The 24,735-nt window shown below is 42.6% G+C and overlaps 1 protein-coding gene across 2 annotated transcripts in view; it reads left to right on the top strand.

The window, feature by feature from the left end:
* Nucleotides 1-883: 883 nt before the first annotated feature.
* Elovl2 (ELOVL fatty acid elongase 2) overlaps nt 884-24,735 on the top strand; it is a 43,621-nt gene continuing 19,769 nt past the window's right edge. The window contains exon 1 of one of the 2 annotated variants that reach the window (XM_036188815.1): nt 884-935. In XM_036188815.1, coding sequence (XP_036044708.1) covers nt 933-935 — 3 coding nt within the window. In that variant the 5' untranslated portion in view covers nt 884-932. Of the gene's footprint in view, nt 936-21,128; nt 21,319-24,735 lie in introns of those variants that run through there. The other variant, XM_036188816.1, reaches the window with a different exon arrangement.

Genomic DNA, 24,735 nt, shown 5'->3' with positions numbered 1-24,735 from the left:
CGGCATCAGCTGTCAAAGAAAAATACTAGCTCATTCTGAAGGAAGAATGGAAAGCAGTCATGTGACACACAAAGGCCTGGGATCTAATTCTGTTCACCGTTAAGGAAGCATTGAATAAGCCACCCGAGCCCCTGACACTGTCCGGAAGTAAGACCTTCTGAAAAAAATCCGCTTAGACTGAATATTGGAGCTGATCTGCTCCTGATGGCACCCAAAAGGAATACAACTTATTGCTTGCTTTTTTATTTACTTATTTGAAGCAGAGTCTCATGAAGCTCACTCAGGTTGGTGCTGAACTCACTAAGAAGCCACGGCTGACCTTAAACTCTTTCCTATTCCTCCTGTCTCTGTTCCCCAAGGGCTGGGATTGCCGGCGCGCACCACTCACGCCCGGCACATACCCGGTCTCTTGTATCTACACCACCTACGTCGGGCAAACCTGCGCGCCCAATTTAAATCACCTGGCTTTCGTGCCTACCTACCCTCGCCCGGTCCCCTCTTCCCAGGGCTGGCGGGGTCCTGTGACTTTTCCAGGGGGGTCTTGGTGATGATAGATTGGTGCGCCTAGGCGCGTGCCAACGGCGTCCGCTGGGCTTGCAAATCCCCGCCCGGCCGGCAGGGGGCGCCGCGCCGGGCGCGGGCGGGGGCGCGCGCGGAGCGGGGGCGCGCAGGCCTCTGGGACCACGGTCTCGCTGCCCACGGCCCCCTGGCCCCCCGGCTCCTCCCCCTGCCTGGTCCTTCGCCGAGGGCGAGCGGCGGCGCGGGGCGGAGGAAACGGCCCGGAGCCGGGCGGCCGCGGCGCGCGCCCGAGGGGGCGGGGAGGCGGGCGGCGCGCGCCCGAGGGGGCGGGGGCGAGTGACTATCGCGGGCGGCGCGCGGCGCGGCGCAGAGGAAGGCGGCTACCCTGGACAGCGCATCGCGGCCGCGCGGCCATGGTGAGTGAGTGGGGCCGCGCGCCTCGTCCCGCCGGGCGGGCGGCGGACGTTGGGGCCCGGGTGTGCGGGCGCGGGGGCTCCCGGGGCGCCGGCGGGTAACGGGGCGCGGGGGCGTGTCGGCGCTGCAGCCGGGGCCCAACGCTCTCCCCGAGCCGCTCGCCGAGGAGGGTCGCCCCCACAACCCCCTGCGAAGCCAGGCGCCTGGGCACAAAGGCGGAGACTCGGGTGCTGCTGGGCTCGGAGGGAGCCGGTCCTGGGCGGGCAGCGGTCCCAGCCCTCGGGGGAGCTGAGGCAGGAGGATTGCCGCGAGTTCGAAGCCAGCCTGGGCCACGGTGAGACACCCTGTCTCAAGAATAAATAAATAAACCACCTCCCCGCTAAAGAAAAGAAGTCCGCCAATGCTGCGATTGTCTTCAAATCCGCATTTGTCTTCATTGGTCTTTGTCTTTTCGCCTCCACTTCAGGGCTTGTTAAATTGGTGAAGCGCCTGCCGCTCTTCTTGCCCTACCTGACACCAGGCAGCCCTGGATTGCCCCCTCCTCCCACACCCTCTCTACTTGATTGAATGTCTTAGCACTAAAATTCCAGCCCAGCCGTCACTTTCTTATTCTCCCTACCTCCTTCATTTTGTTTTCTCTATTAATCAGCGTGCTATAATCTGTTTCTTTATTTAGTGTATTGAATGTCTCCATCACCAAAATGCAAATTTTGGTGAACAGTCTTTGTCCACAGTGCGTGACACATACCATTTATTTAAAAAAAAAAAAAAAGCAAAAGAAAGTACTTTGTGCTATGCTAAGTGGGAGACAGCAGTGTCCTTGAAGTGAATTACTACAAGAACTGAACACTTGTCATAGGTGATGAGAATCTAAAGTGCCGTGTAGGACGGTGACACACTCTACTCTTGGACAGGAGGGACTCACTGATCAGAATATTGGTGACTGCCTCATGCTTCCTCTGCCACTTGAGTCTCCAGACATCCCAGTGGACAGAGCATTTTCAGCGCTAACTGGCTCTCTGTCTCCTCCCGCCTCCACCCCCACCCCACCCCCAACCTTTGTTCCAAAGTAGACCAGAGATTTTAGTTAGGGAAAGCTTCCAAGAATATTTAACTCAACGAAGCAGTCAATGGGCAATGACTTAAAAGAGCCAACGTCAAGGAAAAGTCTTACAATTTTGTTCTGTATCGTTTGAGCTCCTTGAATAAGCATTTTCAAATCTGTGTCCAAATCAAGCAGTGTCACTTTTGAGAATTGGGGCAGAGAGGGAGAAAGAGTGGGGGTTGCGTTGGTAAGTAAGTGGGCCAGTTGATAGATTCCTCTACTCCCAAGTCAAAGATGGCTCTGCTAACTAGGCTAATAGCCAAAAATACTAGTCAAGTGTCTTTCCTTCCCATTTGCACAGTGTAAATTTATGCCAGTGGTCTGTTATTGGTCTAGAGAAGTGTGTTTATTATAACCAGAGACAAACTGTCAGTGGCATGGACATGAGAAGATTTGAAAATGATGGAGTTAAGATTGTACAGCTGGTGGTCCTCAGCTTGTCTTGTCCAGATAGAAATTAAAGCTTTGTTTTTGAAATTAAAACCAGTGAACTAAACATAAATTAGTGATGCTTCATTTTTTATTTCAGTTTGTATCATAGGAGATTTTACTGTTAGGATTCTAGCAAAAAATAAGAAAATAAGATTTTCCTTCTTGAACTTTTTTTTTTGAGACAGAATCTCTTAGTTAAGGCTAGCTTCAAGCTCTCAATTCTCCTGCCTCCACCTCCTGAGTGCTAGGATTACAGGATGGAACTACCATACCAGGCACAATGTATTTTTAAGTTATCCAGCTAGGTAAGCTCAACATTTTAATTCTTTGGTGAAAGGTTGAATAAAATGCATTTCAGTTTGGGAGGTTCAAAGACTGTGGTCTGAAAGATTGCTGGAAATGTGTTAAGTCTATCTGTATCATGTATTTTAGTTGTGTTCAGAAGGCAGGGACCTTCTGTTCAGAGTTATGTCAATGATGTTTTTCCTCTGCTGAACAGTTAGGTATGGTCCACTTAATTTCTGTGGGGTGTGTGTGTGTGTGTGTGTGTGTGTGTGTGTGTGTGTGTGGAATTGTTTCGAGTAGCGAGTAGATGTTCACCAAGGAAAGAAGTTGCAGTGGAGACTTGTTAGCCCAAGAAAGTGAAACTGTGTGAACGTTGTCGGTAACTCATCTTCAGAAGTCACACATTTACCTATTTTTGTTTTCAATTATGAGTAATGAGATTAGGTCATCACTAAGTCTGACAAGGAACCGTTTTAATGAATTGTTACTTCCACCATTTACAATCTAAAATCTAACCATATAGTGACTTGAGAACATAACTTGTTTTGAAGTTGATGTGATCTGGTGTCATAAGTTTGAATCTCAGCCTCACATTTAACTATGTGACCTCAGGATTTTCTTCCATAAAAAGTGATACTATGGCAGGACATTGAGGTGCATACATGTAATTCTAGTATTTGGGGGGACTGAAGTAGGAGGCCCTGGAGATTGAGATCAACCTGGGTTAGCCATAGGACCAGCCAGAGCAATAGCAACTGTCTCAAGATACAAATTTATAAGGTTTGGGGGAGGAATAAGTAAGATCATGTCCTTTATGAGTCCATTATATCTAATAGAAATATGATATAAAGGATATATGTGACTTTGAATTTCTGGTAAGCACATTTGAAAAAGAGACTCTGGAAAGCAATTTTAACATTTAATCCACTCTAGGTGAGTGTTACATCCACTTGCAACCAATACAAAAAGCTAAGGAATTTTACACATCCGTTTCACACAAAATCTTCAAAGTATGTCCTGGGCATGGTGGTGCATTCTTGTAATCATAACACTTAGGAGACTGGGGTAGAAGGATTGTGAATTCAAGGCTTCCTTAGGCTATAAAAGGATTTCCTGTCTGAAACAAAGAAACCTCCAATTTTTTTTTTTGTTTTCAAAATTCTAGTGTGTTTATACTCATAGCTCATGCCAGTTCAGGGTGGCTTGTCTGTGTTTTAGTTGGTCATGCTTTGGTAGTCATTACATTGGACAAACAGCTCTCAGTAGCAGGCACGTCAAATTCATCTCTTATCTCTGAGACCCTTTCCACTCAGGAGAACCTCGCTGCCACCTTAGACCCAGTACTAAGCAAGGAAAGGTGCTCACCTTTCAGCCTGCACTCAGGCTGCTGGTAATTCCACCAGCTCTCTAGGTGACTGTTAGAAATCTGATTCTTGGTCCATTCTTTTCTTTCATGTTGTTTTTTGTCCAATATTCTCAGGTTTTTGTTTGAAATGTTTTTATTTTTAGTGTTTTCCTCCCCTCTACTCTTTCTGCCATGTTTGCCCTTCCTACAAGGTTTCTGGTTGTTTTGTTTTTGTTTTTGTTTTTGTCTTTTGATTTTTAATTTCTTGCCTCTGCTGAGAAGTGATATTATTGAATCATTGGGTGCCACATCTCCCTACTCTTCCCTCAGTACTTTCTCATGTTAACTCAGAATGTTTTCTATTTTGTAGTTCATTTCTAATATCCAAAGAGTCATAATTACTTTAAGTGACAGCCCGGTATTAAAATGATCCATCCAAGAAAAGAAAAGGGAAATAAGCCACAGAAAGAAATAAGTAAAACTGATCCTGAAAAACATTTTTATAACTTTATTGAACATGAGCTTCATTTAGTCTTTCAGGAGAAATCAGTGGCTCCAATTATTAATAGCAGCGACCATGACAATGGTGACCTCCCACTGAGTGATGCTTGGTGAGAAGCAGAAAAGGCATGACACAGACACAGGACACAGGACAGGTGGTCGGAAAACCCAGCTTCAGTGCTAGCTGGATGACCAATGGTTCTGACCAATGTTCACTCTGACACTCTGTTTACCCACTTGCTAAGTGGGGTTAATCTTTTGCATATGATTATTTTGTTATCATCAGATGGGACCCAGCCCGGGCTCTTCCCTGCAGAGTCATGGGTCTCTCTTCTTCCACCACTGTGATTAGATCTCCTATAAGCACGTTACTGAAAGCAGACCCTGCCTATCTTCTCCATATACACCTCAGTAAAACTACTAACAAACAGTCCACTCAAGTGCTTGCAGCCTCTTCTAATCCTATACTTACTAATGGTGTCTTTTGACTTTGTATCTCTTACTGAATTCAAACTTCTGGAGGACAGCTGTTGTCTGTGTTCAGTAATGTATCTCACTATTAGGTGATCATCCTAGGGTGATGCTAGCATATCATAGGCACTAAACATTATTGCATGTTGAGAATGTGAAGGCCAGAACTCCTGATTCCCACCACACTGCTTTTCGTCCATTATCTGTAAGGGTCTATTGAGGAATAACCATTTGCTTTGCAGAAGCACAGTACATTCCTCCAGACAGTGGCCTGCCATGGCATTCAGCAACATTTGCTTTACCACAGTGCAGCCAGGCCTGTGCCTGTGTTATATTTAAGAAGCTATCATCTGTGTATCCTCCTGGAGCTGCATTTGCATTTCACAGTCATATTTGTGATCATACTATTACTTTAAAACACAAAATCTATAATTTAATCATAAATTCTTCCTGAAACCAAAAGATGCATTTCTGTAATTGTATCTAATAATGTACTTTGTAAAAGAGGACAGGTTATATATTCTTATTTATATGTAATGAAATTTATAGTGTTACTTTTTTACTGAAATTAAAATGAAATGAATGTTTTCTTAATATAGACAAAGCTGTTATCTATAAATTTTCTGGTAGCTTTTCACTTCACATATATTTGTGGTAGTTGGCCATTTAATTTTAACTTAAATACGTGTAGGCTGGGGATCAGTAAAGAGATGCTGTGCCAGCAAGAGGACTTGAATCCAGATTCCTGGCACCACATAGAAATCAACAACCCAAAAGCTAGGCATGGTGCAGAACATTGTAATCTCAGTGCTGAGGGAGTAGAGATAAGAAGATCCATGGGCTTGCTGTCCAGCCAATCTGGCTGCATTGGAAAGCTCCAGATTGAGTGAGAGACTCTGACTCCAAATGTGGGAGTGTACATCCCTAGAATGATAGGAGCCCCTGCCCATGCTGCAAGTACAACAACGCTATTTTGTATTAGTGAATATTTAATATTTGTACTCATTTAAACATAATTAGGCTTTAATATAGCTAAAACATTAGCTGTTTTTCAGTGCATTTTTATACATACTATTTTGAAGTTTCCCTCATAAGAAAGTGAATCCTACAGCACTAAGCTTACATCATAGGTAAGAAAATTGAGTTTCAAAGAAGAGAATTTGTTCAAGGTCACATGCAGAGGTACCTTTCTCATTCCTCCATAGTGCCTTATCCACTAGTCAACATGAGTGGACCTTCTTACACATTTATAAAAAGTCAACATTTAATTTCAGTAGAATGGCAAAGTGAGTAACTTTCCTGTGTAATTTCTACCCCATGAGTTACACACATGGATACACACATGGATGCCTATGCAGGTTGAACATTCTCTGAAATGCTTCTTAACAGAAGTAGCTTGGATTTTAGGATTTTTTTTTTCAAGATTTTGAAGTATTTGTAAGCACAAATCCTAACACAATGACGTATCTTGAGCATGGTAATTCTAAACACAGAATTCATTTATTTTTTCATAAAATATTTTGTATACGACCTAAAGGCTATTTTAAACATTTTTAATATACTTATGTTTTGACTATACCATGAGGTCAGGAGTGGAATATTCTACTGTGACATTATGTCAGTACTCAAAACGTTTTAGATAGTCAACCTGAATATGTGTGTATACACACACACACACACACACACACACACACACACACACACATTTAAATATTAAATATGTAAACATTAGAGTCTTATTTCATATATACAAGATCTGGAACATATAAGTGTTACTTATGTAATAGGAGCACCCATATAGGAGACGAGTAGCTTTCAAGCATCAGGTAGTCTCTGGTTTGATTAGAATGCCTTTAATATTAAGACCATCAGAAATGATAACAACAGTTTTGCACATTTTATGTCTTAAGAGTTTATCATTTGGTTTTAATCACAGTGCTTTAACTATATCTTTCGTGTGATTAGGCAGAACTTGATTTGTGAGATCTTTGAATTCTGTAGGTATTAGGACTACTTGGAGACCCTTATTTAGTTGACAGGGTCAGAATACTTATTGGCCATCACACTAAGGAGTTAGATTGAAATTAACTTGTACCTTTAAAGATGAATGTGTCTATATTGCAGAAACACTGTTCAGTTCAGTTCTGTTCTGTTTTGAGATAGGATCTCGCTTTAGAAGCTAGGCTGGCCTAGAACTTGCCACTCCACCTCAGCCTTCTGAGTGCTGGGATAAGAGGTGTGGACACCATGACTAGCAAGCTGTTTTCAGTGTATACTCTTCAGCTGGCTTTCCTCTCTGTGTCTGGAAAAAGAAGCATCTTGTGTGCCCGAGCCCCCCTGCTCCTGTTCTCAGGGCCTTCCTTAAACCCCCCGAGGGAGGACACTCAGACCCATGGATTTCTTGGCTTAGAAATCAGATTCCATAGCCCTTGGTCAGTGGCAAATTCAGCTTGAGCAGGAGGGTACTTTTGGCTCTGCAGAAATGCTGCTAGGACATCCTATCCAAAATGTTCCTGGAGGTTCTCTCACATCCTACTCCAGAGGCCGAGCAGTTGTTATTCCTTTGTATCGTCAATACACTCGGCCCCCTTTCTGGACTTTTTATGGTGTTCTAACTCCTAAAAAGAAATGGCATTCATCACAAGTCATTTTGCAACTTACAGCCTGAAGTCTGTTTCAAATGCCAAGCACAAAGCAACCACAACTAGTAACTTTTGGGAGCCTCGTTTCTCGTTAAACAGTAGTATGCTCAGACACCAGCCATTTGAAAAGTTCTACCCCTGTTGCTAGATGCTGTCAAGTTCATTTTGCAAATTAGGTTAACTGGCTCCTCTTTCTCTTTCCCTGGGTTTGGACTTTCTGCAGAGAACTCTTAATCTTATCAGCACTTGCCCCCTATGGCAGAACAAGCCTTTGTAACAACAGTCCTTGGTGCAGACTTTGGAATGAATAGTTTGCTCTTCTCTGAAAAAACAAAATCTGCTCTCTGTATTGAGTAACTTACTCTTTTAAAACTGGTTTCAAAGAAACCTACAAATGCCTGTCTCCTGAGGGAAGAGCCTGGGATCTGCACGCCGGGAATCAAGTGCACACAAATTTGAAACCTAGTGCTCTGGAACTGAAACAATGAGGGGTACTTGTAAAAATGTTCAGTGTGTGCCTCAGGGCGTTGGGATCCATCCTGGATTGTGACTGGGTCGGTTTTGGTGTGTGGGAAGACAATATATAGAGCTGACTAGAACCTCACAGGTAGAGGAAATAACCAGCAAGGCCACAGAAGGTAAAGGATTTGAGAAACACCATCCTGGGAGCACCTTGTGGACAAGGCTGCGTCTTCACAGAGCCTGGTTCATGCTAGGATAGTTCAGTGAGTGCTTTACTGTAGACAGCTGTGGGAGAGATGAATCAGGCCGGGTCTGGACTAGTGCTAGACTCAAGAGTAAGATGTAGGTCAGATTTTGAAGGAAGTAGGGAAGGGTGGTTGTGTGAGGAAGAGGCATTCTGTAGGAGGTTAACCTAGTTACTCTCCAATCCAAGGCTCTGAGCATCTGGACATGGGGCTTATGTGGGGCTTAGCTAATAATATGTTAATTCTTTTCATTCATTTCATTCGTTTTTAAAAATTCTCTCTTCAGTTCCACACTCTTGGGTTCCAGTCCTTGGTCTCTGTGTCCCCCAAGTTGTTTAGCTATGTGAAGCTCAGCATTCTCATCTCTAGAATGGGATCATAGTGAAGACTAGCTCAGATGAGACACTGAGTATAAAGCCCTTCCCAATAGGTAGATGGCAATTGCTTACTGAAGCTTGGGCATCTCCAACTATACAGCTGATTTACAGCTGTGACTCCCTGTATGCATGAACTAGAGAGGTTTTTAACTGCCTTGATTAAACACATTTACATTGAAAGAGAACCTTATATCCCTATGAAGATGGATGTTAAATTTAACATTCAGGATTTCCCAAGCCCCCACCTCAGAAGATTGAAAATGTGGGAAGGTTTCATTGGCTCATCCTCAGATCCCTGAGGCTACAAAAATTCTATTCAAGTAATTGATGAAAAAGGAAAACCTGAAACACAGCTTGCATGTGTGTTTTAAAAAACCATTTTCTTACTGAGTGAGTCTCCCTGTAGAGGCTCTCATGTCTCAACAAAGTGCCTGCTTTAAAAACTGCCATGGATTTGAATAACAGCTTTAGGCAATCCAGAGAGCCTCCTGTAATCAGATTAAGCCATAGCTATTTGCTCAACCACCCACATCAAATTGCCTGACTTGAGCTTCTCAATGGTGCTTAGCCTAAGGCCTTAGCCCCTAAAAACACTCTACTCAAGAATATTTCTTCCATCTCTGCCTTTCCCACTGTATCCTCATTCCTTCAGTTACTAAATCTAAGCAAATCATTGGATTTGTGTGTTATAGGGAAACTGCATTGCTTCTTGTCTATCAGTTTAGAGCTAATGAAAATTGGTGGGACCTTGAAGAATATGAGTGAGCACAAAGTAAGCGGAGAATGAAAGGCTCTGCTGTCTTGGAGGGATCGTTGGAAACACAGTTTGCAAGTGCTGGGAGCCAGCCTCGCTGGAGTGAGTGTGCTGTGGAAGACAGGCCGGGGGACTTTGAACCATGCAGCCTTAAGTTTCTGGGTCTCTGGGTAAAGTCTGCACTGCCCTCCAACAGAGCGCTTGCTTCACTTTTTGGTAGAGTGACTCAGTCTGCCATGGCTTGACTCTCTATCCACCCCCTTTCAAGTAAAATGCATCACATGCACACACCTCGTTTGTGATTAGCCCCAACCCTAAAACTGTGAAATATAACACATGTTTGTTTGGTATGTTAGTGTACAAAAACACATCCTGGCATCATCTGTTTAGTTGATAGCTTGTTAATGCTTGCTTTTAAAAAAAAACAAACACCTCTCTCTAGCACCCAGTCTGTAAGAGTGAGCATTTCCCCTGCCATCTCTACTGCAGATTCCAGACCACAATAGGACTGTTTGATAAACAGATTCGTAGCTTCCCCGTGTTTGAGGATACCAAGACTCAAGAGTCTAGTTACAAATTCAGAATTTTAAAAACAAAGCGCTAAAGTAGCCCTGCTTGCTAGTGGCAGGGGTATCTTGACACCTGTGTTTTGTAATTTGTAACTAGCAACTGGTGGACTGGGGACTCACTTCATGTCTGTGTATCTTGTCTTCTCCAGATTGTTGCTTGTGGTGTCGTGTATATTTGCTTTTCTCATAACCCTGATGAGGAGTAATTATTCAGTTTATTTGTTTGACAAACATTGCATTAAAAGTTCTCAAACTGACTTTTCCCTAAAACAGCGCTTTTTAGGGGGGGGGGCACTTAGCGTATTTGTTTGTTTTATTTTTGAGACAGAATAGTCCAGGCTGACCTTAAACTCACAAGGTAGTTGAGAGAGTAACCTTGAACACCCGTCCCTCCTGCCAGCACCTCCCAAGTGCTAGGATTCCAAACATGTGCCACACACCTGGCTTGATTTAACATATTTGTAAAGAAATTCTGAATTTCCTTCAACTACTTTAATACTGTTTTCCACTAGATACTATTTCCTTGGAATTCATTTATGTGGCAAATACTTATGATAATTATTTACTTCATATTTATTCACAGGGTAAGTATGTCAGTTCATGTTTGTGGTACATAGAAGGGGACCAGACAATAAATATGGACTCTACATAAAGACTTTAATAAATAGCATATGAGAAGGTAGATGCTCTATGGATAAAACTGTAGAGCAGGATGAGACAGCAGGCATGCTATAGACAGAGGGAAGCTTGTTAGTGTGACTAGGAATTGGGTATTTTTTTAAAACAATGTATCATTGGAGAAGAGATATTTAAAGAATATTTTTACTCATGAGTCATTATTTTAGCTTTTTATTTGGTGGAGTTCTTTACAGAGAATTTTTTTGTAATAATTGGATTTTAGTAACAGAAAATAATATATACACTACTTTGAGGAATGTAGAACCAAGTGTTGCATGTACACATGTAAACATTATAATACATCTATATATTGTATAAATGTATAGCCACTTGGTTCTAGACTTCCTACATCCTGCAATAGTGATTCCTTAGTTTAAGTCATTTCAAAGGAATATATTAGTTTCAGGAAAGTGTAGTTAAAAAAATAAAATAAAATAAAATAAACAAAAATCACTGCACCAAAACATAACTGTCACTTTAGCCATTTGAAACATTCAGTGTTTGATTTTATTCATTTAAAAATTTAAATTATGTGTTTGTGTGTATGGAGATGGGAAGGGGTGTGTGCATGTGTGTGCAGGCACCCAAAGAGCCCAGAAGCGGGCGTTGGATCCTCTGGAGCTAGAGGTGCAGTGAATGTGAGCCTCCTGACGTGGGTGCTGGGAACTGGACTTGAGTCTTTGCAAGGGTAGTTCACATTCTTTTTAACTATTAAGCTGTCTCTTTAGCCCCCTTTTAGGTTTTTTTGTTTTTGTTTTGTTTTAAGATTTATTTATTTATTATGTATACAGTGTTCTGTTTGCATGTATCCCTGCAGGCCAGAAGAGGGCGCCAGATCTTATTACAGATGGTTGTGAGCCACCATGTGGGTGCTGGGAGTTGAACTCAGGACCTCTGGAAGAACAGCCAGTGTTCTTAACCTCTGAGCCATCTCTCCAGCCCTCCCTTTTAGGTTTTTAAATTGTAATTATGTGTATGTGTAACATAGATGTCCAATATTTTAATGGACTTACAAAAATAAAATGAAAAAAGTCTTCACAGAGGAATGTTGTCAGCTGACTTTTCCTTCCAGGAGTTAATCTGAGTACTTAACCTTTGTGTTAGCAAACTCCTTTCCTAAACAAAGTGCTAATGTAGGCCAGCTCCCTAGCAGAAGGGGTATCTTGAAAACTGTACACTTTGCAGTCATTTGTGGCTTGTTTATGTATTGTGAAAACGTATGATATTTGAAATTCCTGAGACTTGATGTCCATCATAGAAAAACAGTTTACACTAGATTTTTGTGCACTGTACAGACCCAACTCAGTCTCTTCTACTTTTTAACACTTTGGAAGCAAATTGTGTAGACATGTGGGAATTAGTTTATGCAGCTACTTGGGAGTCACAATTCTGTGGTTTTAATGACTTGCTGGGAAACTTTTCTTAGGGCCTTCAAGTGCCTTCATGGCTCAGACCTCCAGTAAGGAGCAGGTAGACATCCACATACATACATCCACAGCCACGGCCAAGCCGAAGCACAGGAATGGGGACATCTCCAGCATGTTGACAAATCGACCTGACTTCTGGTCATTAGGATCACAGGAAGGAGCATCCTTGGTTTTGTTATAGCGGTATGGAAAGTTCTAAATAGACAACCAAATAAGGCAAGCAGAAGGGGACAGATGGGCAGGTTTTGATCTTGAATAAGGGTAGTGTCACAGAAGAACATGGAACTATGCTGAGACAATCAGGTCTCCCCCGACACTGTGGATTCTAGATCATTAAAAGGCTAAAGAAAAATGAAACACTAAAACTATTGGCAAATAGAGGGTATGGTATGGGTAATTTCTTGGCACAAAACATAATATATAATGTTTAGGCTGGAACTATAGGTCAAAGGTAGGGTGTGCTTGGCATGGATGAGAAGATACCATAGGCCAAGCTTTTAAAAAAAAAATGAAGATACCTAGAAGGGATTGCAGTGACTATAACAAAAAGGTAGCATGCAGGACACACGGTGACTTTGAAGCAAGAGGACAAGCAACCATGAGAAGCATGTGGTGATGGTCATGGGAATAACAGCTCACTGAAGAGGAGGCTTTCATAGCATGCTGATAAATGTGTAAAGACATGCACAGCTCCCTCCGGCAGTAATGTGGAAATGCAAACAAACACCACATCCTACCCATGAACTTGACAAAGATTAAAAACTGACAGTAGCAAATTTCACAAATATTACAGATCAGTGTGGTAGTTTTCATAAAAAAAAAAATTTAAAAATGCATTTCCTAAACACCATAGCAATTTCACAACTAGATTTTCTCCATAGAAATGTTTACTTATGGGCATTAGAGATTTTTATAAAGCAGCATTTTTGTAGTAACAGAAAATTATAAAAATACCTAAACTATCCATCAGGAAATAAGTAATATGTTAGATTCCTGTGGTAAAATGCAGCCTGTGGATGAATGAACTAGATTGTAGGTTTTACCATGAACAGATGCCATCAAATACTGAATGACAGAACAAGCTACAGAAACAAGTAGATGACCTATACAGAGTGTGTAAAGCCTCCAAAAGCACACGGCTGCTCTCTGTGATGGTCACATCAGGTCTGTCTGTCACAGGGACCCAGGTCAGGAAGTTAAACAAAAGGAAAACATTACTGTGTTCTTATCTTCATGGTTAGCCTATCAGAGACTCAAACATCTGCTGAATTAATGTTGAGAGATTTGAGGCAAAGATGACTGAACTTAAGCACATGCATGAGATATATTTTGTGTGTGTATACATGCATGCATATGCACATGAGTGAATGCATGTGTGGAGGTCAGAGATTGACTTCAAGTATTGTTCCTCAGGAACTGTTTTTGAGATATGGTCTTGGTTTTTGAGATATGTCTCTCACTGGCCTGAAACACACCAAGCAGGCTAGTCTGGCTGACCAGCAAGTTCCAGGGATCTGCCTGTCTTGCCTCCCTAGTGCTGGGATTACAAATGGGTCTACCATACCTGGTCACTTTACTGGCTGAACTATCACCCCATAATACATAATACATAATACATTTATATCTTTCTGCCAAGTTTAAATTTGGGATCTGTGTTAGTGCCTGAGGTCCAAGGTCTGCCCCATAAGAGCGTATCCAAGAAGGGTGAGTCACAGGCAGAAGACTGACTTTTGTTTCCTTGGACCCCAGTCTGATCTCTTGGCCAAATCAACATCTGAAGGGACATTGTAGAAACTGAAAGATATGGTCAACAGTGGGGAAAATATAAGCTGATTGTCCCCTAAGTGGAAAGAGCGTGACCAGATACACAAGCAACCAATCTCGTCTTCTCAGCAATAATAACTGTCCCTGTTGGCACTCACTTCCACAGTGCGAGGGGAGTTGGTTACTGACAGGGAAACTGAGATAAGATGTAGAGAGAAATGTCTTGGAACAAGGAGAACTTTTGTGCTCAAATTGCATGGCATAAATATTTGTGCTTTACAACTTTGAATTCATGTCAGGGAGTCATGTCCTCTCTCCTTTCTCTTCCACAATTAACTTTTCCACTCAGTGTTGGTTTTGAGACACTTAGGCTGTCTTCTCCAGTTCACCTGGAGAACTGGGAATGTGTCTTAGTGGTAGAACACTTAGCTACCAGGCACAGGGCCCTGGATTTGAGGCCAGCACCAAAAGATAAAACAGCAAAACACTTTAACTGGAATGCCTGCCTCTCCTTATCAAACCACTGCATTTCCCTTTTAATTAAGAAGGCCATCACTGTTGAGGGCTCAGAAGGGAAAAGCACTTGCCACACAACCTTGATGACCTGAGTTTAATCCCCAGAACCCATGGAAGGTGGGAGGAGAAAATTGACTCTATTGAGTTGTCCTCTGACCTCCACACAGCTCCGTGGCATGCACATGCCATAACATCCTCATCCTCTACACACTAATAATAATAATAATAATAATAATAATAATAATAATAATAATAAAAGAAGGTCATCACTTTTGAGACAGGCTACTTAAAGGACATGCCTTCTCTATAGTGCCACTCCTTTTAGTATTCAATTAAGGTGGCAGTGGAGTTGTAAGGCAGAGTCAGTGTGCCCCACATTGGGATTTGAAAATGCAGAACACTTACTTCTTGTCTCTTCTGTACCAACTTTGTGTCTTGAGCTATCATAGATAGTTTTACAAACAAGCAATTATTTAATATCCCAGCCATGTTGTTGTGAGATGTTTATTTTCATCTCACAGAGAGCGAAGGGACCACTCAGATTTTTTCCCCCAAGAGTGTGCTCTTCATGTGAAAGCCATATCCATACCTGTTCTTTGCATTGACATATGGCGGGCCATGCTGTGTCCTCTGCAGTTCAGGTGACCATCTCACAAATACCCAATTCCAGACTGTCCCAAAAAACCACACATGGAAGGGTGGTGACAAGAATTGGCATTCCTGCAGACAATAGTAGCTTTTTGCTGTGAATGGAGTAGTGTGGCTTCCTTGCCTAAGCCTCACTTACTTTGCTTGTCACCAACAATGCCTGAGTAGGGACTTAAATGCACTGGTAGCCTGTATTACACCCAGTACTTGGTGTGAACATACCAAGGCCACTTTCATTCAGTGTTGCGTTATCAGTCACACGTGTGTCCTATATAAAATGAGGACATAAGTGACAGTAACTCTGGAATTAGGAGTTTTTGATACCTTATCTTAAAATGAACAAAATATAGAAAGTAGGGTCCTGACAACTCTAAATAGATAACATGGGAAAATTAATCTTCCTTCACCACTGAAAGTGTAGAAAGGAAAGGAAACCCTACAAGCATTAGTGCATTTCAGGGGCACCCGACTCATCTGATCCCTGCTTGCTTCTAGTCAACAGTAATTCCTCTTTGGTAAGCAGAAGGCTTGTCATGAAAGATATGGATATGCTTTTCTAGAGTAGTATATTTTAATCTACTATACAGTTAAACTGCTACATCTAGATCCAAAGCTAGGAACCAAATCCCCAAGGAAGAAACATCCTCTAAGAGAAGCAACAGAGTTTTAGGGGATCTCTCTAGTTGTCATTTGCTTGATGGATGTGAGTAAAATGTGTGTCTATCACCCCTGCCCCACACCTAATCCTAATTAGATCCATTGGAAAGAAGACAGTTAGGGGAGAGTTTGAGACTCGGGGAAATGGAATTGGTTCTCTCAGTAGAAATACGGTGTTTAGAATATAAGAGAGTTGATAGTTCTACCACATTCTCAGGGTGTTCACTTACGTTGTTGACAACTAGAGTGAATCCAGAAGCAAATGCTGGTCAGGCATGGTGACACTGGTCCAAAATCCCCAAATTCTGGAGGTGGAGGCAGGAGGATCTCCTTGAGTTTGAGGTCAGCCTGGATTACATAGTGAGACCCTGTCTTAAAAAACAAAAGAGGGTTGGGGATTTAGCTCAGTGGTAGAGCACTTGCCTAGCAGTGCAAGGCCCTGGGTTCGATCCTCAGCTCAAAAAAAAAAAAAAAAAAAAAAAAAATTAAGGGAATGCTCTAGAACAGTGGTTCTCAACCTTCCTAGTGCTGATACCCTTTAACACAGTTCCTCATGTTGTCGTGATGTTCAACCATAAAACTATTTTGCTGCTACTTCATAACTGTAACTTTGCTATTGTTGTGAACTGTAAACATCTGATATTTGACCTCAAGGGGTTGAGAACCCACAGATTGAGAAGCACTGCTGTGGAAGGTGAGGTAGTCCTGAGAATACTACATAAGCAGGCATGTGTCTGAAATCTCATATGCAGTGGATCTCCACCTCTGTGGAAGACGGAAAGAAGGAAAGCAGGGTCAGATCACTGACAAGTGGAGGGGAGGAGGGCGGGAAGAAGGGAGGCAGAGCTTCTGGAGCTGATTGGCTGCAAATCAGGAGCTAAGTTCAAATGCCTCCTTTCCAAATAGCCCAAGAGCCACCCTGTGGAAGACAAGTGCTGCTCGTGTGTGACTCCGGAGGGAAGACGTGGGATGTTCAAGTCATGCTGGAAGGGAAGAGATGAGCACCAAAGCTCTCGGCGAATGAGAACCAGTGAAAACAGCATGTGCTACGGGCTTTTCCTAGGGAGTTAGGGACGTTACTGTCAACATGGGGTAGAAAGTTGTTATTCCAGCTTTGGGTGGAAAGTGGAATTACATGTCTGTGAATTGTAACTGTCAATAAGCAGTTCCCATTTTCATCTGGAGTTTAAAAACATCACTCCAGGGCCCATGAGATGGCTCAGCAGGTTGTGGAACGTGCTGTCGGCCCTGACAACAGGAGCAGGATCCCTGGAGCCCACGTGGTGGAAGGAGAGAACTAACCCCAGCAAGTTGTCCTCTGACCTGTGCACACACAACTTAAGTCAATGACAAAATTATTGACAAATCACTCCTGTGGGAGCTGATTTCTGTTCATAGCAACACTGTATGTTTCACAGCTAATTCTTAGGCCCTTATTGTAGATTTGTATGCAAAGAGAAAGTGTTTATAATAAAAATTGATATTTTCATATTTTTAAAGTTACATTTCAAAAATATATTTTTTGAAAAGCAAGTTTGAGAAATGCATAAGTATTCATACTGAAAATTTCTCAATATTGGCTTGTTACTGACAAATGTCTGTTGTTAAAAGACGAGAAATTTGCCAGGCGGTGTTGGCGCATGCCTTTAATCCCAGCACTCGGGAGGCAGAGGCAGGCAGATCTCTGTGAGTTTGAGGCCAGCCTGGTCTCCAAAGCGAGTTCCAGGAAAGGCACAAAGCTACACAGAGAAACCCTGTCTCGAAAAGCCAAAAACAAAAAAACAAAAAAAAAAAAGACGAGAAATTTAAAGAGTTGGATATTGTGATTGCATTAGTGTTCCATGAACTCTTAATAAAAAATCCTTGTTCCAGTGAGAAATGTTTTAGCAGCAGCTACTTCCACTGTCTCAGGAAGGAGGTATAGCTGAGATAATGAAGTCCATGGCCACACAGCTTTCACTCATCGGAGTCCAGAGAAGAACCTGGGTCTCCTGACTCGTACTCTGCTGCTTCCTGCCTTGTTAGAGAGATCATCAGTGTCACGGTGAAACATCCGTCTTTAAGGTTTCTGTGGAACTGGGAAAAGCCACATGACGAAGTAGGATTTTATTTAGTATCTGAGCCATGGCAGCCCTCTGTATCCTGACTTCCCATTAAGTACATGTGAGCTCTTAAATCTTAAATCTCTTCTGGGATTCTTAAATCTTAAAAAATTTTAACAGAAATAGGCTTTACTCTGAATGATGTTACCTGGGGAGGAGTAACCATTGTTGGCATAGTCAGTTGGCTTTCTTTGAAGTTGAGTGGTTCCTCCATTAGAAGAGTCTATAGCCCAGAGAACAGCAGAATAAGATGAACATTGGTGAACAGCAACTCTGCAGCAAGCTCTGCAAGCCCTCTTCTGTGGCTGTTTCCAGTGGCTTTCTTCCTAAGTCTTTTAGTAGTCAAAAGACCCCTGTACTGGGAGACTGTGGGCATGCACACAGTGCAGTCGACAACTGTGTCTTCCCCACAGTGCCTGCTTGTCAGGTGCAGCAAAGGAGGCTCTCTATTTAAAATCGGATTCCAGATGTATGCGGTGGAACACTGCAGCCCCAACCAAGCTGTAAGTGGGATGGACCGCTGCTGCTCTTCCTGAGAGAGTCACAGAGGACACCTGCCCTGACAGCCCACCTGAGACTCACAGAGGACACCTGCCCTGACAGCCCACCTGAGAGTCACCAAGGACACCTGCCCTGACAGCCCACCTGAGAGTCACCAAGGACACCTGCCCTGACAGCCCACCTGAGAGTCACCGAGGACACCTGCCTTGACATCCCACCTGAGACTCACAGAGGACACCTGACCTCACAGCCCACCTGAGAGTCACTGAGGACACCTGCCCTGACAGCCCACCCACCCTGACCTTTCTTCCGGGCCTGCTGCTGGCTGCCACAGACATCCACATTTCCAGCCTAGGTCTGCTTTAAAGCTATACAAATGAGTTCAACTTTCTCTTTCTACACCAGCAATAATTTGAGAAAATATTCAGTCTAGCATCTCTTTAACTTTTCTAAAATGCCTAAACCCAACACACATTTTCTTTATCGAACCAGATGGAAACTTCCAGTCGTTGCTTCTCCAGATACTAATTTGGCTCTTATTGGAGAAACAACTGGAACACCGTAGGGAATGTCACCAATGAAGCCCAGTCCTGAGAGCATCTCTGCTGAAGGACAGACAGGCAGGGATCTTCTTCCTCCCTCCCCGGGCTACCACCACCACCTGTGGATGTTGCTGGATTTGTGTCTTCTCTTTTACAAGTGGAGGAAAAAACACTACAGAGCTTCCATGGTTGCATTAACCACAGTAATCACATGCTCTAAAAGAAGGTTTTGAGAGTTGAAAAATTAGATGAAGAAGTCTGTCTAGAAAATATTTTTTCAAAACCAAAATATCATAACATAGAACAGTGTAATTGAATGTTTCTTTTGTAGAAATCAGATAGTTTCTAGTGGTTCCTCTAGGGAACAGATTGAGCACATACTTTTCAAAAGGAATTTGGTTGTACTCTCTTATACACGTGGCTTTGAACAGCTAGGCTTTTCTTAAATGTTTATGAAGCTGTTTTTTATTTAGCCCTTTAAAGAAAATTAGAACATACAAAGTTTCCCTTCTGACTGGCGGGATTTATGCAGGCCATCGAGGCCCTGCAGAGCCATCTGTTGTTGCTGCCCTGGCCACACCACTGCTAATGAGGCCCCAGAAGTCTTCTCTTCCCAAGGCGAGAGGCCCTCTCTTCTCTGAATTTCTAAGATGCAGGGACATAGGAAGGTTGTATATTGAAATATCTCTGAAATATCTAGATGGGAAATTGAAACATATGCCTGTGGGATTTGGGAACAAACTTATCAGGCATTTCGTGTTAACCAGCCTCTCTCTCCACATAGTCCATCAATTAGGTCAAGGTTCCTTTTGTGAGTTCTGTATTTTTGTTTCGAAATCCATGATAATTTCATATTTGCTGCTTGCTGATACATGGTCAGCAATATCTCTGGGTCAGTTCTTTTTGTATGAATCTGGCGCTCTTCCATTCAGCTTTGAGACTGGAAGAGAAGAAAGGACAAGAGGTCGGGAGAACAAACATTCATTATCTCTTTAAAACTTCGAGCTGGAGAGGGAAAGCCTCAGAGAGCATGTACTCATAACACTGAATGACTTTTGTACAGTAATTTTCAAAAGTAGTCTCCAGGGACTCAATAAGAGGTGTAAAAATGATTGCATTTAATTAGGATCATTTTTACTACAAAGTGCTTTCTACTGCCTAATGAATAGAAATATTTATAGTAAGAAAAGTGTTAGTAATATTTCATTAATGTGCTCATTTTAAAGGTATGGAAACAGTAATCCAAAACAGGATTTCTGATGTTGCTGAATTCTGAAAATGAGGATCAAAGTCTTACATTTATATTATTTTGATAGAATGTTTGCAAAGGCACTAGCTTTGTCCCGTGTGTGTAGCTCATAATAATTTGTCTTCTGCTTCCATTATCTGTAGACAGATCCTTTGTCACTACCCTCTTCCCTCCCCTAGAGGTTATATCCATTGGCTACATTGCCTTGTGATTTACTGTGATGAACATGAACTGTTAACATCCTATGATGCTGAAATATGTGAAAGCTGAGGACTTAAAGCTAGCCTGTAGTACTCTGTCACAGAGGCCAAAGAGAATGAAATTCTAGGTCTTTGCACAGCCCAAGCTTTCTTCTGCCTCCAGATGGTCTGCTGTTCTTATGGCTCTCCTCTGACACTGAGTTAATGACTCATCAGTGAGAGGTGTGACATCCTTCACCTTCTAGGAAAGACTGTGATGATGATACACTGCCAAATAGAAGGATGTGTCCAAAGGGTTTCATTCAGCAGGGCTCGAGCCTATTTCCCAACAGAGTCCTTTAGGAGTTGGTTTCACAGCTCAAGTGAAAGTAAAAACTAAGCTAACCACATGCCTCTTGGGTTCTCTTGTTGGAATTAGCAGTTGAAATACACCTGACTTAATCAAAAAAGATATTGAAATGCTGTAGATATCTTTATAATATATAGCTCGACCTAGAAATAAAGCAGATATGACCTTTGCTTAGAAAATCAGGAATCAAATCTGGCCCATGCTTTCCCATGAAAGCCTGAGAAGCTTTGCTTTGTTCCGTATTCAAAGGGAAAGCACTTGTCCATGAGAAGCGCCGACCTGCTTCCCCTCTGCTCGGCACTTGACAACCAGGGCACAGGCGAACACAATTTCCTTTCATTGCCGCTGCTACTTGTGAATGAGCCTCATTCTTCCCGTGTCCCTAAGACATAGAAACTGCAATCGTCCTGACTAGTCTGAGTACAGAAATCTGGCTTTGGCTTAGTCTCCAAGGAGTTTTATAGTAGCATACCACTTCCTGTGAAGGCAGAGGTTGTAATGGCTGTGGCAAAGATTTTGACCTACTAGAACTGCTCACTGTGAAAGTGGGCCTCCTTGTTCAGGGTGAGTGGATTTCATCTTACTCAATTAACATTAAGGTATTAGTATCTTTTAATAAGGTCAAACTGTTATAAGAAAAATGTTTGCTTTTTATTTCCATTCTCTTGGAGGGAAGATCCTAACTTTTTTTTTCAGTGGCTTGCATTTATTCAAGTTATTCAAATTGATTCCATTGTTTATATTCACTGTGCATAGTACTATGTTACATAAGCACATTTTCAGAGAAGCATACATTGAGCGTGTTGTGTCCCCCTTCTAACCCCACCTCCTTCTCATTTTGGTTGCCTTCTCCTAGGGTTTCAGCTCTATTTTCTTACCATGTATGTATAAACAGTTTTATATATCTATGTGAAATCTACCAACCATAGTGAGAAAACAAATTAACTTTTGTTTTTCCAAGTTTAGGTTTTTTGCTCAATATGATTATCTCCAGTTACATCCATTTTCTTGCAAACACCTTTGTTCTTTGCTATTGCTGGAAATGTCATTCTACACATATTCTATGTGTTTTTAAGTTCCCTCTTCTATGTGGGACACCAAGATAGGTTGTGTAACTTAGCTGTGTGAGTAGCGTGCAGTGAACGTTGATGGGCCTGGAGCTCTGTGATATGCTGACTCGGAGTCCCTCGGGAAGTCCCTGAAATCTTGAAGCTGGCTCATAGGGTAGATCTAGTTTTGTTTTGCTGAGAAATTTCCATACTGACTCCCACAGTGATTGAACCAGTTTACACTCCCATCAACAGTGTACCCTCACCAGCATTGGTTGCTTTCTTAAAGACCGTTCTGACTTGGGTGAAGAGTGTCACTATTATTTTAATCTGCGTTTCTCTGATAACCAATGAAGAACCATGACTTCTAAATTGACTAGAAAGAAGCTAATATAATACATTCCTGTTTATGAAATATATTTAATAACATATCTTTAACCACTGAGTTAATATATAAATCATTTATGCCTTATGAATATATTTTCAAGTATGCTTTTGGCTAGGACAATTGCTCAGTGGTAGAGTGCTCATCCATTATGTATTAGGCCCCAGTGTGGCAATAAATACATTAGCTCAACTTTTGATGTGTCTTTGATAACCAAGCACCATCCTGCACTCCATGGATAGACACTGGATGTGAACTTACAACTCTGTGTGTGTATGATTTATGTTTCACCTGTTCTTACCCCAGCTTTGAAAAATTCCCTCAATTACTCTGTGTCCAGAGGCACATGTACCAGATCAGCTCTTTGAAGGAGGTTACCAGGGTTAGTCATGACTGACTTTGGCCTGTTGCTTTGTGACATCTGTGGTCATCTTCTCTTGCTCAGACACCCTTTGTTGGGCAGGCATCATGTCTACAAATAGTCTCCTCCATCTATGGATGCTGATTGGTTGCTGCACACTGCTGTGTTGCTGTGCTACTGCCCTGCCCAGTGTCCCCAACTCTACTGGGTACTGGTCCTAGAGTCCTCGGTACCAGACTTCCTGCAGTGTTCTCTGGAAGTTGAAGAGGAAGCCTGCATCCTTTTTAGTACTTAGATTGTAAAATACTCCTATCTTGCAAACTCGGTGTCTTTGTAAATATAAGAACATTCTTTTCTTTTCCTTCCTTGGGCAGGATCTTGCTATACAGCCTAGGCTGACCTTAAACTCAACTACCCTCCTTCTCGGCCTCTCCAGTGCTGGGGTTGCAGACATGTTCCACCACATGTAGCTCTCCTCTTCTTCTTGAGTATTGTTTTCTCTCTGCTCATGCTCCGAGGGACAGCTGTGGGGAACCCCGGCAAACAGGGCCTTGTTACCCTTGACATCGCTCCTTTAGTGTCCCTTGCTCTACACTCAGAGGGCAGTGTCTGGGCCGACTGCATTTCAGAACATTGCTTGGGTTCTTGTGCAAAGTGGACTGTCCCACCAGTTCACTGAGCATGCTGACAGCAGAGGGAGAGTCGGTCCTCCCACTCTAGCACGTGCAGAGAGAAGCAGATGGAGGAGTGCATCCATGCCCTGTCACACTCCAGAAAGCTGTTCTTGAAAGCCTATTACTGAAACTTTACTGAACATTGATGGCTAGAACATATAGAATAAGAAAGACTGGAGCTGTAGACGTTGTTCAGCAGCAAAGGCCTTGCCAAGAATCCAGAATCCCCTGGGTTCAGTTACTAATACTAGAAATATATTTTTGTTTGTTTAGAGCTTGCCTAGTTGGCAGTTTCCACTACTTACATTTAGCACAGCCTGCTGCTCCAGCCTCACTCTGGTGCTTTGCTGGAGATTTTGCAGTGTCTCTCTTCTCTCTGATCCACTTATCACTTGCCAAAGACAAATTCCCAATGCCCAGTCCTATACAGTCAAACCTGCCAGGAAGAGAAGAGTGTTGTCAAAGGGGAGCAGGCAGAAGTATAGCCCTAGAGCCTGTTAGCCCCAGTCCTGGGTGATTGGAGAACTCACTCATTAAGAGAAGCATTCCACAAGTGCTAAGGAACCCCTAACGTGTCAGACAAAGAGGCTTTTGAGTAGTTTGAGAGAAGGGAAATGCAGAGAAAACAAAAGCACCTAAGAAGCATCCAGGCATTAGCAAGCAGAATCCACGCATGCACGCATGCACGCAGTGGCTCAGAGGAAGCATATGATGCAGGAGGACCACTCCAGGAATCACACAGGCCTGGGGCAGAGTGCACATGAGGACAAGGACACAGGGAGGCTGAGCAAACAGTAGAGATCACTGAATCTGGCCCAGCCAGCCAAAGGAGTTAATGACAATTATTTGGTTTTCTAAAATTCTCCACATTGTATGCCCAGTAAGAATGCTAGTTCCTGAGCCAAGTGTGGCAGTCCGTGTCTGTACTTCCTATTCTCAGGACACTGAGGTGAGGGAACTGCAAATTCCAACCTGGGCTGTATAGCAGGGCACCACCAAAACAAGTTCCTCTTGTAATGGCCAATTAGATGTCAAGGAGTTGGGGTCCTTTGCATATGTTACCCTTGGTTTGCCTAACTGCAGTCCACTGAGTGGGAAATAGGAAAGAATAATCCCCAGGAATCAACCAACAGGCTCAGTGGTTGACAGTCATCCTGAGCCCTGGACACAAGGTAAAGGTATGTTCCACAGTCCACATCTCCTTCTCCTGAGTTCCCTACAACTTAGTTCTGGCTTGAGGATCTTGGGAAATTTCTGGCACTGGAATCACACCACATTTCCTGATTTGCTGTCACTGAATTTTTCAGTATTACTCTATTTGGAAACACATAAAAAGAGAGGTAAAGATTTTTACACTGTTACACTCAAATGTAGCCATCTGTTTTATGTCTTAATGTGCTTGTTTTGAAAAGCAGTGAACTTCTGGTGAAAATGCCTATTCTGTCTTTAAACCAGTCTCAAAATCTCTGCTACTAGAAGAAACACTCAAGATTCTGAGTCATGCTTTAAAAT

This window comes from Onychomys torridus, chromosome 5, assembly GCF_903995425.1.
Source record: "Onychomys torridus chromosome 5, mOncTor1.1, whole genome shotgun sequence".
NCBI classification, from domain to species: domain Eukaryota; kingdom Metazoa; phylum Chordata; class Mammalia; order Rodentia; family Cricetidae; genus Onychomys; species Onychomys torridus.
Note: the sequence above shows the minus strand (reverse complement) of the source record. Positions and strands in the feature narration are given on the sequence as shown.